Below are 19,906 nucleotides of genomic sequence, written 5' to 3' on the forward strand. Positions count from 1 at the left end.
ACAGAGAGTGGGATAGATAGGGACAGACAGACAGGAACGGAGAGAAATGAGAAGCATCAATCATTAGTTATTTGTTGTGACACCTTAGTTGTTCATTGATTGCTTTCTCATATGTGCCTTGACCGTGGGGCTACAGCAGAACGAGTAACCCCTTGCTCGAGCCAGCGACCTTGGGTCCAAGCTGGTGAGCTTTGCTCAAACCAGATGAGCCCACGCTCAAGCTGGCGACCTCGGGGTGGTCAGGCAAATTCTCTATCATTTAACTCCAAGGTTTCCATGTGATTAAGATTTTTTTTTCTGGAGATCTTTCATTTTCTTTCTGAACTATGTCTCTGTCTTGTGTAGCCATGGTATTCGATTTCTCCTTCCTTGATGGCATTCAAAAGTGGTACTGTTAAGAACTCTAACAAAACACAACTAAAAAAAAAAAAATACAAAACATGTAAAAATTTTAAGAATGACAAGTAAAAAATAATACCATAGAAAACAGAGTAAGAATAAAAAGAATAAAAAAAACAACCACAAGAAATAATAATAAAACTGTAAAATGAAAGACAATGAAATTCAAAATGGAAAAAGAGAAAATAAAAAGATTACAGTTTTGAGAAGTTGTTGTTTTGTTCCAGTAGGTGGCACTGTATTATATGTTTTAGCTCTGTGAAATTCCTGGGCTGACCTCCGCTGAGATGTTGCTGTTGCAATGATGTGGGCGGGGCTGCAGTCACCTCGGTGCATGTGGTGTGTTGTGAGGCTTTACCATTTTATGGCTTCTGTAATGATAATTTCTGACCTCCAGGTGCTTGTTTCCACATCTCAACAGACCAGGGGATCAAACACAGAGCAGCTCTGTTCTTCAGGGGGGAGAGTGACTCTGGAGGGTTAGCTGTGGGATGTCTGTCACCCTCTGTACCACGAGGTGAGGGAGGCAGGATCTGGGAGGCTGGTGGGCTGCACTTTGGTTTTCTGTCTCTGAGCTGAGTACAGGCTGTAGGCTGACTGCAGCAACAATGGCTGTGACCCTTTGTTCTGCCGCCACTTTGGTTTAGTATCTCCCCCACAGCCCCTCAAATTCTCTGCTCCTCACAGCAGAAGGAGAGCAAGTCACTCTGGCCTTCTCCCATCTCTGTAGCCCCGGCAGAAAAAAAACCCTGTCACTTCAGGCTTCTCCCTTCTCCAAAGCCCCAGTGGACAAAACCCTGTAGTTCTGGCCTCTCCTCTCTCCGGAGCTGACTGTGAGTGCATTTTATTTTCTTCCCCCTTCTCAACCTTCCCACCTTTAGTTGATTGGGTGTGCGGATCTTTCAGGCACACCTGTGAGCCTAGCTGGGGTCCCTTCACTGCATTATATTTATTATAGTTGTTGAATTTGTTGAAACTTCAAGGGGAGAGACCAGGAATATCTCTCATGTTGCTATTATTCTGATGTCATCAGTAAGGAGTGGTTAAATCCATGCATGTAACAAACAGGAGGGGCAGGCCCAGGAAACCTGGCAGATGACCGCTCAGAACCCAAGCGGCCAAACACATGGCAGTGTGTATGTGTGCACAACTACATGCCATGGCTGGAGCTGAGTAAGTGACCCTAAACACGGGCTTTCCCTCTCAAGGTACCACTCTGAGAACAACCACTTGATGGTACTGGACAATGAATTTCCATTTGATAAAAATGAATCATTGAGTATTTAGAAAGAAATAAACCACTGACCTCAAAACATTTTTCTTTCTTTGCCTGGTGAAGCAGGCTAGCTATTCCGGGAAGCAGAATTGGAAAGATGAACGTTTCCAAATATTCTTTGGGGGAACCTAAAACAGACAAAAAGAGTCCCACTAAAAATCCCAAATGGCTGTCAATTGTTTGGCCCAATTCAACGACAATAGAAATCCCCACTTTGGGGTGCAGTGAAGGACTTTATTCTGTGCAAAACGACTCAATTGTGATTCAGCACAACTGTGCGGCAACCCTGGGGTCAGGCCCCTTTCTAGCGAGACAGCTCTGTTCCTGCTCCTTGCTGGTCAGCCCCTGCTCTGTGTCAGTCTGCTCTGCTCTCCTGGTGTTTCACCTCAGCGGGGGGAAATCGGTCTTCCGTGGAACGGGAAAATACACTCTTAGAGCCAGAGGGGCTTATATAGACAGAAGTCCCCACCCCTAGCTCCTGATTGGTCTGTCCTCATGCAAATGAGGACTCCGAATTCTTGCAGTTTGATTGGTCCTGATTGGTCAGAATTGGATGGGGAAAGCCTCAGTCATATTGGTTAAAATAGGATTCCAAAAATTTTTAGTTTTTCCTTTGATTTGAGAAAAAGAAAGAAAGAGAGAGAGAGAGAGAGAGAGAGAGAGAGAGAAAAGGAGGAAGGGGGAGAGAGGAAGGGAGTAAGGAGAAAGGGAGGGAGGAAGGGAGAAAAAGAGGGAGGAGGAGAAGGGGAGGGGGGAGGGAGAGAGAAACCTCGGCACACTGGGCAGATGTTCTATCCACTGAGCCATCCGGCCAGGGCAGTATGTAACTTCTTTCTCAGGGTTCACAGTCATGTTAATCTGGGAGAAATGTTTGCTTCTGAACCAAAAAAAAAAAAAAGAAGAAGAACGTCCACCCATGAAAAAACATGACCTGGAATGTTACCCGAGATTGCTGCATTACTGAAGACACTTAAACTCTCTATTGCATCCCTGTGGTCCAGTGAGGGCACAGGCCAGGGCTCCCAGGGCCAGGGCCACAGGCACAGCCAGGCCAGTGTGGCTGGAGGGGAACGAGCAAGGGGCCTGGGGCAGGAATGGAGCCGGGGAGGAACGGGGTGAGGGCACAGTGGGTGGAGCCTCAAGCCCACAGCGAGGACAGCACAGGCCGGCGGGGCTGACGGCAGACCCGCAGAAAGACCAGAGCAGACCGGCGGCCCTGGCAGCAGCGAGGCCGGAGGAACTGTGGCTCAGGCGGGAAGTCCTCGGAAGCCCAGACCTCTGGCTTTCACCCGCAGAGCGGGACAGCCTGGCGTTCTCCACTTTTTACATGTCCGCCCCTTTGTATTTGATGCTTGTCATTTATCATCATCATCCTATAGTATTTCAACCTTGAAGATATATCCATTCTTTTAAAAATTAAAACAGAAACAAATTCGTTACGTGGTCTCCCTGAGGTCTGCTGTCCGCCCCAACCCGCCACCCTGCGGTTTTGCAATGTTACAAGCCCCAGACTGTGAAAGACGAAATCTCCTGTACTTACATGTTTTTGGATCAACTGTTTCCAATTTAACTTGCATGCAGGGTATATGTGAATTCACGGTCACATGAGAAAATGAAAAAAGGTGTTCTCTACTAAAAGCGTGGAAAACTGTTTCCTCCTTTGGTGAAACCTGGTGGGGGAAAGAATCAATTCATAGAAATCGTTTAAGTAATTGCATCTTCTTTTATAACCTAACACAGGAGTGAAATTCTGCACTGAACTTTAGCTTCAAGGGGCACACTGAGCACAAGTCTTTGTCTCTCTTCCCTTCTGAGACACAGAATGAATATATCTCTAATAGACGGAAGAATACAAGGACCGTCAGTGGATGAGAGATTTGCAAACATTTCCCAGAGAAACAGGAATGAAACCTATCATCAGGAGAGAGAGGAGAAGAGGCAGCCTGGAATCTACAGTGGGAAACTGCCCCAGAGGAGGGGTACCCATCTTCCCCACAGAACTCCAGAGGGCTTCCATCGTCAGAGGCTCAGCTCTCAGAGGGTCAGAGTGAACGGGGAATAGTAACAAATAAGAGGAGTCAGTGAAAAACGGGCTCAGCTCCACGGGCCGGCTCCCACATCTCCCCTCCCTGCCCCTGCCTGTTCAATACACTGCATTTCCTATCCAGCTCCCCTTTCCAGTGACGCCTCTGTACACAAACTGAACAAACAGCCTTGGGAGGAGGAGAACTGCTCAGGGGGCCGTGCTGGTGGTCCAGAGGAAAAACCCACCGCTGATAAGGAGGCTCCCTGCCTACTCAGCCTGAAGAACGTCTTCCCACGGTCGATCCCCACATTAGCTCCACTCTGTGCTTCTCCTCACTCAATAGCTCCATCCAGAAAACAAACCCAAGTGGACAGCTGCAGAAGAAAACCACACCAGCCACGCAGAAGAAGCCACTCAGGCCCCCACGTTGAATTTTGAATAAACAGCCCGAGCTCTATGTAAAGATAAAGAACATCAAGAACATAAATGACAGAGATCATGATCTACGAAGGACAGCTAACCCTGGCAGAAGCACAGGTCATTCCGGGCTGGGAACTGTGGTTAGTGTCTGCAGAGAAATTTTGAGAAAACATTGCATCCACAAAGCAAGAACAGGATGCTATGAAAAAAAAGAATGGTCATCAGCCAAGACAGTTCTTAGACACAAGGTTCTCTACCAGCGGCAGCTGCGGTAACACATTGGAAATCCTGCCCTCGGTTCTGGTCCCGGCCCTGTGACCCTGCTGAAGTCCCTTCATCTCTGAGTCCTGCTTTGTGTTAAACTCCATTAAGCTCTTATTTCACTCCAAGTAGACTGCCGGAAAGCCTCTCCTGAGTGCTCTGTTCTTGATCCCTTTCCTTGGTCGTTTTCTGCGCCCATCTGAGCATACGTGGAGAAGCCTGCTCGATCTGCAACTGACCCAACGTGCACACGGTGTTGATTCCACTGTGAAGGCCTTTCTCAGCCGGGGCCTCATGTGAGCTCCACAGAGGCCCTGGGAATTAGTCTAGGATGATCTGATCCATTTCACAGATGTGGAAACAGAGGCTGAAGGAAGTTATGAGATGCCCTTTCACTCACAGCTAGTACTTGAGCTATGACTGAGCCCACATTTCTGGTTCTAGTTCCGGGACCTTTCCCAACTCAGGAATCTGTGTGACGCTCACCAGCTATCTGTGCTGTTCTCATCTACGAGCTTTTTGTTCAGACGAAGGCAATACTCACAGGAGTGACAGTGTCTGGTTTGATTCCGTAACCCCCCGGAAACGGAGGCAGCTCAGCTTCATATTCTAAAAGGAGTGGAGAAAAAAATATCCTCAATTCCATACTTCATCGCCATTATAATCTTCTCTCCTCTAAATAAAACATTCTTAAATTTTATTTTGGTTGGTGGTTTATAGAAATGAAAAACAACTGACCATTACCGGTTAATAATTAATGTGAACCACCTTATTCAAAATGGATGCAATAATTGGCCACTTGTGTGAAGAGTCCAGGTTTTATGTAAGAGTTTGAGACATTGCTTCATTATTTGCAGAAGACATGATACTGTATATAGAAACCAAGAAACTACTAGAACTCATAAAGGAATTCAGTCTCGTAGGAGAATATGAAATAAATATGCAGAAAACAGGTACATTTTTATACACAAATAATAAACTACCAGAAAGCAAAAATAAGAAAACAGTACCAGCCCTGGCTGGTTGGCTCAGCGGTAGAATGTCGGTCCAATGTGTGGAAGTCCCGGGTTCAACTCCCAGCCAGGGCACACAGGAGAAGCGCCCATCTGCTTCTCCACCCCTCCTCCTTCTCTTTCTCTCTCTCTCTCTTCCCCTCCTGCAGCCATGGCTCAAGCAGTTTGAATGAGTTGGCCCTGGGCTCTGAGGATGGCTACATGGCCTCGCCTCAGGCGCTAAAATGGCTCAGTTGCAAGCAATGGAGCAGTGGCCCAGATGGACAGAGCATCGTCCCCCCAGTGGACATGCCGGGTGCATCCCGGCCAGGGTGCATGTGGAGTCTGTCTCTCTGCCTCCCTGCCTCTCACAATAAAAAACAAAAGAAAAAAAAAAAGAAAATGGTCCCATTCACAATTGCTTCAAAAAGAATAAAATACCTAGGAATAAATTTAACCAAGGATATAAAAAACTGGTACTCAGAAAATTATAAAAGACACTGAAGAAAAAAACAAGATAATACAAACAAGTGGAAGCATATACCATGCTCATGGATAGCAAGAATTAACATCATTAAAATGTCCATACTACCCAAAGCAATCTATAGATTCAACACAATTCCTATCAAGATACCAATGGCATATTTCACAGAAGTAGAACAAATTTTCCAAAAACTTATGTAGATCCACAAAAGACTCCAAATAGCAACAGTGATCCTAAGAAAGAAGAATGAAGTTGGAGGAATCACACTACATGATAGCAAACTATACTACAAGGTCACAGTGATCAAAACAGCACGGTACTAGCAGAAAAACACGCGTGTGAGGGACACACACCACAGTCAGTAGTTCACATGTTTGCCATAGGGAGGTTCATCTGAAACCTATGCACTCTCATTGATCAGTGTCACCCCATTACATTTAATTTCTAAAAAGAAAAAGAAAATCATATGTAGATCAATGGAACAGAACCGAGAGCCCAGAAATAAACTCACACCTATACAGTTGTTTACATTTCACAAGAGGCAAGAATATACAATGAGCTGAATGAAGATGGTCTGTTCAATAAATGGTATGAAAAAATATTGGACAGATATGTGCAAAAAGTGAAACTGGATCACCTCCTCACACCATACACAAGACTGAACTCAAAATGAATTATACACTTGCCTGACCAGGCAGTGGTGCAGTGGAGTCTCAGACCGGGACGCAGAGGACCCAGGTTCGAAACTCTGAGGACGCCAGCTTGAGCGTGGGCTCATCCAGCTTGAGCACATCTCTTTGCCTCCCTGTCTGTCCCTATCTGTTCCTCTCTCTGTCACAGTCACACACACACACACACACACACACACACACACACACACGAATTAAGGACTTAAATGTTAAGATTCAAAACCATAAAAATTCTTGAAGAAAACAAAGGCAGTAAAATCTCAGACATTTCTCACAGCAGTATTTTTCCTGATATATCTCCTTGGGCAAGGGAAATAAAAGCAAAAACAAACAAACGGGACTACAGCAAACTAAAACGTTCTGCACAGTAAAAGAAACCACCAAGAAAATGAGAAGAAAACCCACTGAACGGGGGAACATATTCGCCAATACATCAGATAAGGGGTTAATATCCAAAATTTACAAGGAACTTATAAAACACAGAAAAATAAACAATCCAATTAAAAAATGAACAAAGGGCCTGAAAAGACACTTCTCCAAGAAATACATACAAATGGCCAACAGACATACGACAAGATGCTCAACTCACTAATCATCAGAGAAATAATAATAAAAATCACAATCACCTCACACCTCACACCCGTCAGAACGGCTGTCATCAAATGTGTTGGAGAGGTTGTTGAGAAAAGAGAACCCTCTTGCACTGTTGGTGGGAATGCAGATTGGTGCAACCACTGTAAAAAGCAGGAAGGAGTTCCCTCAAACAATTAAAAATGGAACTGCCTTATGACCCAGCAACTCCGCATCTGGGAATTTTCCCAAAGAAACCTGAAACACTAATTCAAAAGAGTGTATGCATCCCTATGGTCACTGCAGCGTTATTGACTGCAGCCTAAGTGTCCATCAGCAGATGAGTGGATAAAATTGCAAAGGGGCATTTACACAATGGAATACTACTCAACTGTAAAAAAAAGAGAGAGAGAAATCTTAACTTTTATGACAGCATGGATGGATCTGGAGTATATTATGCTAAGTGAAATAAGCCAGTCAGAGAAAGACAAGTATCGTATGATTTCACTCATATGTGGAATCTAATGAACAAAATAAAGTAACAAACAAAATAGAACAAGTTCACAGATACAGACAACAGACTGAACAGCTGTCAGAGGAAATGGGGTTTGAAGGGCTGGGTGGCAAAGTTGAAGGGATTTAGCAAAGAAAAAAAACGTATAGACAGACAAGAGTGTGGAGACCGCAGGAAGAAAAGGGGGTGGAAGGAGAGAGGAAGGTAGGTGGTGGAGGAGACCTGACTTATGACGGTGAACACACAAAGCAATACACAGACGACGGATTGTAGAACTGTGCACCTGAACCCTGTATAATTATGTTAACCAATAAATTCAATAATAAAAAAAACCCAGAAGCATGTAAATTCACCCTCCTTCCCCCAACCCTTTGAGAACCAATATAGTGTGGAAACTATTTATTTGAATTTAAGATATATACATTTACAGCTTTGTCTGAGTACAAAAGCTTACTTATAGAGATATTTTATGTAGAGTATAAGTCACACATAATGCTATTATTACCAACAGCCATTGCAACATCTTTTCAAGGCATTTACATGTGTAATACACAAACACATGTATTACTTTAAATCTAGTAGGCTAGGTCAAATTATCCCAGTATAGAACCTTGCAACACTATGTCCTTTTTCTTCATAACTCATATTAGTTTTACCCTTATTTGAAATTGGTAAAAATTCATCTCTTCCAATAGACTGTGTGCTTTGTGATGGAATTACCAGGGTCTGTTTGTGCTCACCATTCTGTTTCCACAGAATACTTGCTGAATGAATGAAGCAATGAATGAATAAATGAACATAATAGTGCCTAAGTTACTTTTGATCCTTGAGCTACTGATTCATTCATTTATATTTACTGAGAGCCCACTATGTGCAAGGGACCATTCTTCCCATATTGCTTTTTTTTTTTTACAGAGACAGAGAGAAAGTCAGAGAGAGGGATAGACAGACAGGAATGGAGAGAGATGAGAAGCATCAATCATTAGTTTTTTGTTGCGACACCTTAGTTATTCATTGATTGTTTTCTCATATGTGCCTTGACCGGGGGCCTTCAGCAGACCGAGTAACCCCTTGCTTGAGCCAGCAACCTTGGGTCCAAGCTGGTGAGATTTTGCTCAAATCAGATGAGCCCACGCTCAAGCTGGCGACCTCGGGGTCTTGAACCTGGGTCCTCCGCATCCCAGTCCGATGCTCTATCCACTGCGCCACCACCTGGTCAGGCAAATAAATTGTGGTACATTCATCCAGACAATGGAATATTTATTTTTTAATTACTTTTATTTATTTATTTATTTTAGAGAAGAGAGACAAAGAGAGAGAGATAGAGTGAGAGAGAAGGGGGGGAGAAGCAGGAAGCATCAACTCCCATATGTGCCTTGACCGGGCAAGCCCAGGGTTTCAAACCAGCGACCTCAGTGTTCCAGGTGGACGCTTCATCCACTGTGCCACCACAGGTCAGGAACCATTCTAGGTGTTGAATATTGGACATCTTCCGAGGCTGCTACATATATAATGTGCCACATTTATTTAGCCAGCGTACTCTTTGTGGGTGTTTATTGATATGAACACAATTGGTTTTGAATCTATAAAGCCCTCAGTTGTCACTAGAAAGAATAACAAAACAGAACATTTACAAATAAGTTTTCATAAGGTACGCCCCCCCGACAAACACATAGTAGTCAGGTAGAATAAAAGTCATGCTTAAGTTAGATATTAACCTATTCTGTATCTCATCTTCCTGAGACTGAGTTTCTGACAGGTCTGTTTGCTGTGAGAATTTGGTTTTTAAATGGTGATAACCAAACAGAATGTAATACTTAACCTCAAACACAGGATTACCACAAAGCCTATTTTTCGTGGGTTGTTTATGTGTGTGTGTGTGTGTGTGTGTGTGTGTGTGTGTACGAGAGAGAGAGAGAGAGAGAGAGAGAGAGGGAGAGAGAGAGAGAAACAATGTACTCATTGTTTTAGAAAATTGCATTTGTTAGAATATTTGTTTTAAGAAATTGGGCTTATTCATCTAGCTCGTAATAATCACTGATGGACCGGTGTGTATCATTCACCATCTTGCTCTCATTAATTTCATGTTCAGTAAGTGGCATCGATTCACTTGCTTCTCCTAAGGCACCAAAACCCTTTGTGTTTGTCTTCTCTCGACAGGTCTGTTTGGGCAAAATAAATCCTATGATTCTAAAACACACTTCTTTGCAACAATAATATTTATTGAGTACTTCTAAATGCCCGGCACATTGCTGAACAACACCTTCACACACATCACCTTGCTTGATCCTCAGAGCGGCTGTGTGAGGCAGGTACAGGGTCTAGTCCTCTCTTACAGGAAGTCTCAGCAGCTTTCTAACAGAACGTCAGGAGCGACTGTATTAAGAGCTGTTTGGCTTGGGAAATAGAAAGCTCTGGGGAAAAGACCTTCACAATAACAACCTTCAAATGCCCAACTGGTTTCTCTATGGTAGAGTGATTAGCATGCTGGGTCATAGCTCCAAGGAGATAGGGACATGTGGGTACAAGTTACAAGGAGGACATTTAAGATGAAACAGAATTTTCTGGACATAATGCGATGCTATGCTTGAAGAAGGAATTTGAGTAGTCGATGCAAGTTGTAGAGAATGGCCTTTGAGGGCATCTATCAACTCTGAGTCCACTATTCTCTCTTCCTCTTCTCAGCTCACTACTCTCTCCTTCTACTTAGACTCATATACTGGTGCATTTATTTAACTTAAGTAAAATAAAAAGTTCAGTTCTATGGTTGCAGTAACCACATTCCAAGTGCTTAATAACCGCATGTGGCTAGGGCTACCACATTGGAAAAGTTCTACCGGATGGCACTGTCAGACAGCTGAGGTGGTGATGATGATGCATAAAAAATCTGAGTTCTCGACCTCAGGAGGAAAAAAAAGGGGGGGGGGGACCTAGCACGACTTCTTACTAGCTACAGTTACGGAACTCCTGCTGTAATTTGGGGGATTTGCTACATGCTTTCTGTGCTGCGGCCCAGTCAGGTGCATCCCGCTCACGCCATAAAAGAGTAAAACGTTACACAACTCGCCCAGCGCACGAGGAGTCTTTCTTTTTTTATCGGGCCTCAGGACAAACGGTATGTATCGGGCACAAAGGAAGGGGGGCTCGTCTGGTGATCGTACGGGAAGGTCAGAAGTGGAGATGGCTGAAAACCCAAGTCTGTCCAGACGTGGACGCTCCACGTGGGGGGCCACAGATGACCACCATCAGAATCTGCGGCGAGCGCATTCAAAGCGCGGATTCTTGCACCCCCTGAGGGGCTCTGTGGGGCTCTCGGGAGCCGGCGTTCTCAACAATCTCCCATCTCCGCCCCAGCGACGCTTCCCGGTTTACTGGGTGAGGTTTCAGCACCGCTGATCCGCACCCCCTGGTCCGCTTGTACGCCGCTCTCCCCAGCCTGCCCCGTCCATGCCGCCGGCCGCCGGAGGAGGGACCCGCGCGAGTTCCTGGTCCCAAGTGGGCAGCTCGGCGGTTCCGCAGCGCGCCCGCCGGGAGGCCTCGCACGTCAGTCACCAGGCGCACAGGAGGCGCCCAATAGACGCGGCGCCGCGGTCCCGCCCCTCGTCGGCCCCGGAGCCCCGCCCCTCGCCGGCCGCGCCGCCGGAGTCCCGCCCCGCAGGCCCCGCCCCTCACCAGAGCCCCGCCCCTCGCCGGTCGCGCCGCCGGAGTCCCGCCCCGTAGGCACCGCCCCTCATCAGAGCCCCGCCCCTCGCCGGTCGCGCCGCCGGAGTCCCGCCCCGTAGGCACCGCCCCTCATCAGAGCCCCGCCCCTCGCCGGCCGCGCCTCCGGAGTCCCGCCCCCTTGTCAGTCCCGCCCCTCGTCGGAGCCCCGCCCCTCGCCGCCACACCGCCTACCCCTGCATATCTGCTCCCACAGGTTCTTGCTCGGCGGTTCTGCAGCCTTCCCCGGCGACACGGGCCGCTCCCCGGACGCGGAGCCCACGGCGGGCACTGGCGTCCTGGGCGTGAGAGGCGACTCTAAGGAGCCGGTCAGCTCCTCCCGCTGAGCCGTGCGGATGCCCACCCGTCCGTAAGCCGCCATTGTTGCGGTTTCCATGGCAACCGCGCTCCCCTCTCAGCCGTGACCCGGAAGAAGCAAGAACTCGCGGCGGCTGGCCAGGGTCTCGAGGTCGACTTCCGGGTCACGGCAGAGCGGGTTCTCCTGCGGAGGCGAAGTTTCGGCCTGCAGGTGAGGGTGGCGGGGTCTGCAGATGGGGCTCGGGGATGCGGGTGCGCACGGAGGGAAAAGCGGGCGCCCTGCGCCGCCGGGTCTCCGATGTGCACTCGCCCGGCCTGGGGCCGCCGCCTCCAGGAAGCCCTCCCCCCTGGGAGCCGAGCCCCCAGCGTGTTTGTGCTCCCGTGCGGGGCACCGGCTCCGAGCCCCGCGGCCCGCTGTCCAGCCCCTCGTGTGCCGCTTGCCGGCCTTGGGGACCCAGGGCCTCCCCGTGCACGTCTCGGAGACGGGGCGGCCGCGCCGGGGACACCGGTTCTCGCGAGGCCCCCCGGCGGACTCCGTTCCTCCCCCTTCGGCGTTGGGGTCGCGGGGCGGAGAGGGCGGTCTCCGCTGCGGAGGAGGCTGGACGCTGCCGTGTGCGGGACGGCGGGGACGGGGAGCGAGGGAACGGAGTTGACCAGGATCCCCCCCGCTTCTCTGTGGTCCTCGGCTCCAGTGGCCACTCGTCCGTCGGAGGCGCTCGTGGCTGACCCCTCCCTCTCCTTCGTCCGTCCCTCGTCCTCGTCCTCTGCCCGCCTTTTAGTGTCCCTCTCTCAGGTCCCGTCCCAGGCTCTTTCTGCTGAACGCTTAAGTACCGTCCATAAATTCCAAAATCCAGGTCGCCCATGTCAGCCTCGTCCCCTCCGAGCCTCAGACTCGTGCACCTACCTGGCCAGCGAATGTCTCCACTTGGACATCTCAGGTCCTCTGTTCAAACCCGCGTGCCTCCAGCCCCCAGCCCCCCACCGCACGGCCTGCAGGTCCTTTGTGTCCAGGCTTAGCGCCAGGGTCCTGCCGCTGCCCGAGCTGGAAGACTGACCTTCAGAAAGTTCCCGGACAGCCCGTAGTCTAGGTTAGAAGCCCTCCGTGACCCTGACGTGACTGTTGTTCTGCTTTCATCACCTGTGTCATCTGTGTTTTACGTCTCTCCCCCTCCCACACCTGCTTGCCTCGTGATGGCTTCTTGTTCGTCTCTGCCTTCACTGTTCATCCCTCATTCAGTGAGGACGTATGTCTGAGCACCTGCTACGTGTGCAGAGTTAGGCTCTGGGAGTTCAGGCAGACTGTTTTATTGCACTTCACGGGTGATGTGTTTTCACAACCGGAAAGCACCCCCCCCCCCCCCACCAGCAAAAAAGATTGCTACTGGGCTTTATGATGCTCGTTCTATCTATTACGGCGGTTTGGAACTGGACCCGCAAAAGTCTGTCACCAAGGTCTGCAGAAAACCAGACAGGAGTCCACGTGTCTCTCCAGGTGTCCCTACAGTGGTTAGGAATGCACCTGTGCTCCACCAGAGGCCTGCCTGGCGCTTTGACGCTGCTGAAAGTGAGGCTGGCCCCATGTGGACCCCCTGGGCTCTGAGGCTGAAGAAAGCTAGGAGGTGGAGAAGCTCTGACCTCTTCCTACCAGGGTAGGCAGGTGGGAAATTTCTGTTGAACGAGTGACGAGGCTTAGAGATTTGAGGAAGAGGTTTAGGAAAATGAGTCAACAACGTAGCAAGCCCACTCTACAGATTGTCTCCTTTATCTCCAGTAGCCCTCTGAGAAATGGCATTTCTCTCCTTTTCCCAGGTGGGGAAATTAAGGCTTCAGGGAGAACAGGGGAACGACTTAGGGTAAGGAAGCAGTTTGGATTTGAACCTGGAGCTGTCTGAATGTAGCTCCACTCAGTTTCTTTGCTCATGTTTCCCTTTGCTCCACAGGAATCATTCCCTAGTATTTGAGACCATTGACTCTGAGAAATGCGACTCTTGGTAAATCTAGTTGAATTGTGCACAGGGCAACTTGGTGTAGGGATAATATGTCCTATTTCTTTTTTCAGGAATGATCGCCAAGAGCCACAAGGGAGACCTGTGCCTTGGGCTTCTGGAGAAAAACAAGAAGAAGAAGAAAGTGGCGGTCAAAGAGCCAGAGACTCAGTACTCAGTTTTAAACAATAACAGTTATTTCTCAGAGGTCTGTCCTCTAAGAGCCACATCAACCTTGAAGAATGTGACCCAAGGACAGGCGCCCGATACAACTCCAGTGAAGAAGAAGAAGAAGAAGAAAAAGAAGGGCCACAGCCCCCTCTGTGAGGAACACCTAGACCCTGAGACCACGCCCCCTGCCAGGTGGACAGAGAAGCCTCCCAGCCCCAGGACACAGGCTCGTGGTCCATGCGAGTTCCTCGGCAGGGAGAAGAAGAAGAAGAGAAAGTCCTTGTGTCCTCTGGCCACGTCTCCTGGTTTGAGGGTGAAGACCTCCCCGGATCCCAGACACAGTGAGGAAGTGACCAGAGTTGGCAAGAAGCTCAAAAAACACAAGAAGGAGAAGAAGGCCCGGGAGGCCACGGCCTTTTCAGTCAGGGACCCTGGCTTCTGCGAGGCCAGCGATGCTGGGCACACCTGCCCAGTGGGGAAGGGTGACCAGGAACAGGCAGCCGTGGGGCGGAAGAGGAAGCAGGAGAGCCCCAGGGAACGCACCAAGAAGGTGAAGAAGAGAAAGGAACTCGAAGAGGAGGGAGACGCACCCCTCGGTCACCCCAGGCCTTCCAGGGCCGTGGAGGGCAGCCAGCGGAAAGGCAGGAAGAAGAAGCCAGGCAAAGCCGAGGCTTCAGAGTGCATCCCAATAGGAGATGGCGCCAAGGCCCCGGCGAAGAAGAAAGTGAAGTCCAGTAAAAAGGAAGAGCGGCCGGACATGGAGGAGCCAGCTCCAAAGAAGAAGAAGAAGAAGAAGAGGAAAGAGAGCAGAGGAGCAGGAGAGCCTTGGGAGGAGGTAGTCTGTCCTTCCAGGCGGACTGGACGGGAGAGCTGGGTGGAGGTGGGCGGGAGTGTGGGCGCACACGGGCAACTCAGTGGTTTAGCTTCCAGGACCCTGTTTCAACTCACTCAAGCCAGAAAAGGGATTTACTGACCTGAAACTGGAGAGTTGAGAGCTGTCGAGCCCCTGGCGAAGGCTGGGTCGGGCCCAGGAAGAGGGGCTCGGGTAGACTGGCTGAGGGACGAGCCCTCGGGGGCTGGGTCAGCAGGAAGGGGTCCACATAGACTGGCTGAGGGACGAGCCCTCGGGGGCTGGGTCAGCAGGAAGGTGTTTGGGTAGCACTGGCTGAGGGACAAGCCCTCAGGCTGGGTCAGCAGGAAGGGGTCCGGGCAGCACTGGCTGAGGGGCGAGCCCTCTGGGGGGCTGAGTCAGCAGGAAGGGGTCCGAATGGCCTGTGCTCAGCTCCCCCAGTGCAGCTGTGGGGGACAGGGGTGCTGGGTCCTAGATTTCTCCCGGGTTGCCCCCGTCCACCATTAGACTTGATTTCAAGTCTCCTCCTCTGTTCCGAAACTCAGGCTCTAGGAGGAACCCCAGAGGTTTGGGAGCCCAACCCCCATCGGAATCTAGAACCCTTTCTGCCAGGAGCCCAGTGACAAGTAGTCAGCTCCTCTGCTCAGTAGGTGACAGGGCCTGTGCCGAGCAGAGCAGCCCCGAGCCAGGAGCGCCCTGTCTTCAGGGTCCGCCAGGTGGGATGAGAGAGCGGAGCTGTTGGGGGACGAGGGGAGTGTGGCCGCTGTCCTGGAGGGTCGGGAACGTGGGCAGCCTGAGGTCTCTGTGAGAGGACAGCCACGTCCGCAGGCAGGCCGGCCAGTGAGGTTGCCTGTGGGAGCTGAGACCTGGGCGGGGCCTGGGGGCCTGGCCGTCCGTCTGCAGGTGCGAGGCCCTGGGAGGGGCAGGGGCGGGGCTGGGGGGGCTGGGGGGGGGCAGGGGCCACAGAAATCTGGAATTTGTGTCAGCACGGTGGGCACTCCCAAAGTGTTTTAGGGAGTGGAATGGCATGATGTGATTGAGAGGTTTTTTGTTTGTTTGTTTTGAGATATAATTGACATAAAGTTTCGTGCATTTAAGGTGACGGCATATTCGGATGAGATTTGTAAAGTTCACCTGAGCTGTATGCGGAGTGGGCCTGGGTCGGGGCTGGGGGGGCAGGGGGGGGTAGAGACTCCTCGTTTTCCAGGCAGAGCAGGCGGCGACCGGGCCCTGGGCGTGGGGTGGGCAGTGTGGAGGGGAGTCGGGCAGGTGTGGGTGACCGGGCCCTGGGCGTGGGCGTGGGGTGGGCAGTGTGGAGGGGAGTTGGGCAGGTTTGGGGTGCTGCCCCCCCACTCTCCTGGCCCTGCTGTCCCCTCTGCCCCCCACCTTCGCTCCCACTATCAGTGGGGCCCTCGGCCTCTCCTCTTGCTGGTTTGCTGTCACCCTGAGAGGTCAGGTGGCTTCTGGCAGGAAAGGCCAGCCCCCAGCCCGAGTCATGAGACCTGGGTTAGTGTCGGCCCTGTCCCTGAGCTGTGGGGGTGACCCCATGATGGTCAGTGCACCCCTCTGAATCCTAGTTTCATCTGTGAACTAGGTCAGTACCACAGTTTGGGGGGGAGGGTGATGAAAGGTTAGGGTGTCATGTTCTGTAGGTGGTGGGGTGTGGGTTGGTGCTTGGGACGTGGGTGTTCCCTGGACTCATGATCTCACCCTGGACGGCTGCCAGGACAGGCCAGCATCTGCTTGACGCTTGCTCCCTTTGATCTGTGCAGGAGCCCGACACAGACTTAGAGGTGGTTTTGGAAAAGAAAGGCAACATGGACGAGACGCACATAGACCAGGTACGGCCGGCCCTCCTCTCCCTCCCACGCGTCTGCTCACTCTTCCCCTCTCAGGCCACAGGATCCTTGGTCTCAGGAGCACCCGGGGCTGCAAAGGCCACCTGGCCAGCTTCTGGGTACCAGTCCCATGGCGGGGAACCCTGTGGCCTTCACCCACGTTGGGAGACACTTTCACTGCCATGGCGTTGGCGGAGGGAACATCTGGTGATTCGAAACCTCAGCAAGGCTCTCCTGCCTGTAACCCTGCAGGGAAAGAAGGGGTCGTGTCCCTGAGACCTAAAGCCAGGGCAGGGAGCATAGGCTCAGCCAGGCCCACATGTTACCACCACCCGGCTTCAAGTCAGGAGCGTTTAGAGACATGGTTCTGTTGTGGACCAGCTTCTGTTTTTCTCTCCCAGATCCCCTGGTAAGTGCACCCTGTAAAGGAGCTGGACTTTCTGGCATTGGGGTATTTTCACAACTCAGGACCCCAAAGCCTGGCAGACAGCGTAGTAACCACGTAGGCTTGGCCTTGGACCACTGCTGATGAGAGGACCGAGGGCAATCACCAGTGTCACTGACCCTCAGACAGGTGAAGACCGAATGAGGTGTTGTGGTGAGGCCCTCGGCAGGACCTGCCGCATACCTGTGCGTAACAAGTGGCGGCCTCCCGACAGCCTCCTCACGCTTGGTCAGCAAGTACCTGCTGGAGTGAAGCAGGAGGGTGTGGCGTGGAGATGGCCCCGGCCCCAGCCCTCCTCCAGGAGAGAGACCTCGTGTGCACTTATGTCTGAGGAGGGAGGCCTACAAGTGCCTCCGAGGTTCCAAGTGGAAGGATTGCCTTTGGGGCCCTGGAGGGTCGTCTTAGGGCTGAGGCCCAGTGGGGAGACACCATGTCCAGGGCCTGGCATGAGGGACAAGAGCTCCCAGACTCCTGCAGGGCACGGTCGTGCAGCGTGCCAGCCACACAGAAAGGGCCGTGGGGCGGGACCAGCCGAGGCCCAGGCCTTTCCCGGGTGCTCAGCCCTGCAGAGCTCAGCACAGTACCAGGACCCCGAGAGTCGGCACGCCCCCTCACATCTGCATCTATTGAATACCTGACAATTTAAAAAAATGTTTTTAACCGTTTTGGATGACAGAGACTACCTCAGTGTGAGTGGAGTTTTCTGTCTGGGCTCTGTCTTTCCCATTGCTACTAAAAGTTCATTGTATAAAAATCGGAGAAAAGGTAACTTCAAATCTTACCACCTAATAACCACTGTTAACCCTTTGTTGTCAGGTTCATCCAGATTTACCCTTTCTAGTTACATATGTGTAATTTTACTGTTTTTCAGTTACAGTTGACACACACTATTGCATTAGTTTCAGGTGTATAACATAATGACTAGACATGTATATAATTACGGCGTGATCACTGCTAAGCCTGGTGCCCGCCTGGCAGCGTGCGTACCTGCGCACTCCACTGCTGACTGCTCCCTGCGCTGCACTGGACGTCCCCATGAGTGTCTGCTGCTGCTTCACCCCTTCCACCCACACTGCCCCCAGCCCGTGACCGGACACTCATTTTCTGCATCTAGGGAATTATTTCTGTTTTATTCATTTAGATTCCACAAGTAAGGGAAATAGTGTGGTATTTGTCTTTCTCTGACTTATTTCACTTCGCATAATACCCTGTAGATCCATCCCTGTTTTCACAAATGGTAAGATTTCATTCTTTTCATGGACAAGTAATATTCTGTTGTGTATATGCACCCATTTTGAATTTTTGTGCAGGGGGACAATGTGTAGTCAAGTTTCATTCTTTTGCATGTGGTTTTTCCATTTTCCCAGCACCCTTTATTCAAGAGGCCCCTTTTCTCCAGTGTGTGGTTTTGGTTCCCTTGTTGAAGACTGTCTGTGTATATATGTAGTTTTATTTCTGGGCTCTCGATTCTGTTCCGTTGGTCTGTCTGTTCTTCTGCCTGTACCGTGCTGTTTTGATTATCGTGGCTCTGGAGTATAATGATGCCTCCAGCTTCATTCTTTCTTCTCAGGGTTGCTTTGGCTATTTGAAGTTTCTTATGGTTCCATTCAAACCTGGTGAATTTTTTGTTTTATTTCTTTTAAAAATTACATTGGGGTTTTAATGGGGATTGCATTAAATGATACAAATTTCCCTCTCATTATTCCTTTCGCTGCATCCCAGAAATTTTGATATTGTGTTGTCATCTTCATTTCTCTGTATATATCTTTTGATCTTTGCTTTTATTCTGTGACTGAATCATTTTTTTAAAGTATGTTGTTTAATTTCCACATTTTTGTAGGTTTCTTTACTTCCTTTTTTCAGTTGAATTCTGATTTCAAAGCCTTATGGTATAATTTTAGTCTCTAGTATATTGAAGTCAGTTTTGTAGCCCAATTTTGGTCTATCTTTGAGAATGTTTCATGCACATTGGGGAAAAAAATGTATATTCTGATGTTCTGGGTGAAATATTCTATAAATGTCTGTTATGTTCATTTGGTTTAATGTATCGTTTAAGGCTGATACTTCTTAATTGATTATCTATTTGGATGAGCTTTCTAAAGCTGTCAGTGGTGTGTTGAGATCTCCAAGTATTACTGTGTCTTTGCCATTTCATGTTTTGTTTTCTGGTAGCTGTGTCTCCTGTGGTTCTTTTGTGTTTCTGCTCTCTGAGTCCCTCTGTTCCACCCTCGAGCTTGTTGAGCATCCTACCACCATGTCTTTGAATTCTTTATCAGGCAAATTGTTTACCTCTGTTTCATTGAGTTTTTCTCATTCCCTCCTTTGGGGCATATTCTTCTATCTCCCCTTTTGTTTGACTTTCTCTGTTTGTTCCTGTTAGGTAAATGAAGTAGCTGTCTCTCCCAGTCTTGAAAAGGTGGCTTCTCTGTGCCAGATTGTTTTCGCAGGCTGGTTGTATTCAAGTGGGGTGTGCACAGTGCCTGCTGTGCTGCATGGCCAGTGGGTACTGGTTGCTGGTCGGGCATCCTGGCATGGGCCTGCTTTTCTCTCAGACCTGGGCAGGGCTGCCTGGTATGTATATGGTGCTGTCTGTTGCCTGAGCTGGGTGTGAGCAGGGTTGCTCTGGGCAGGCCCAGGGCAGCACCCTACTTGTTCTGCGCTTTCTCTGCACAGGGCACCCCCATGTGCACACCGCAGCCCTCTGCTGGTTCCACGCCGTCTCCAGGCGGGGCAGCTCTCTGTGCAGGGTCTGCAGCTTCCCAGTTCTGCACTCTGGACGGGGGTGGTCTGCACTCTGGACAGGGGCAGTCTGCACTCTGCACTCTGGACGGGGGCGCGGTCTGCACTCTGGACAGGGGCGGTCTGCACTCTGCACTCTGGACGGGGGCGGTCTGCACTCTGCACTCTGGACAGGGGCGGTCTGCACTCTGCACTCTGGACGGGGGTGGTCTGCACTCTGGACAGGGGCG

The 19,906-nt window shown here is 50.2% G+C and overlaps 2 protein-coding genes across 6 annotated transcripts in view; one reads left to right on the forward strand and one right to left on the reverse strand.

Annotated features, from left to right (window-relative positions):
* IQCK (IQ motif containing K) overlaps positions 1–11,739 on the reverse strand; it is a 67,878-nt gene extending 56,139 nt beyond the window's left edge. For both annotated transcript variants that reach the window (XM_066383506.1, XM_066383505.1), the window contains exons 1-4: positions 11,526–11,739; positions 4,927–4,991; positions 3,216–3,345; positions 1,706–1,803 (exon numbers count right to left, since the gene is read on the reverse strand). In XM_066383506.1, the coding sequence (XP_066239603.1) occupies positions 1,706–1,803; positions 3,216–3,345; positions 4,927–4,991; positions 11,526–11,727 (495 nt within the window). In that variant the 5' untranslated portion in view covers positions 11,728–11,739. The remainder of the gene's footprint in view (positions 1–1,705; positions 1,804–3,215; positions 3,346–4,926; positions 4,992–11,525) is intronic.
* A 2-nt stretch (positions 11,740–11,741) lies between these two features.
* The window catches only part of LOC136404021 (lysine-rich nucleolar protein 1-like), a 360,920-nt gene continuing 352,755 nt past the window's right edge, over positions 11,742–19,906 (forward strand). For all 4 annotated transcript variants that reach the window (XM_066383500.1, XM_066383503.1, XM_066383504.1 and 1 more), the window contains exons 1-3: positions 11,742–11,859; positions 13,708–14,639; positions 16,427–16,495. In XM_066383500.1, coding sequence (XP_066239597.1) covers positions 13,710–14,639; positions 16,427–16,495 — 999 coding nt within the window. In that variant the 5' untranslated portion in view covers positions 11,742–11,859; positions 13,708–13,709. The remainder of the gene's footprint in view (positions 11,860–13,707; positions 14,640–16,426; positions 16,496–19,906) is intronic.

This window comes from Saccopteryx leptura, chromosome 4 (assembly GCF_036850995.1).
Source record: "Saccopteryx leptura isolate mSacLep1 chromosome 4, mSacLep1_pri_phased_curated, whole genome shotgun sequence".
Taxonomy (NCBI): Eukaryota; Metazoa; Chordata; class Mammalia; order Chiroptera; family Emballonuridae; genus Saccopteryx; species Saccopteryx leptura.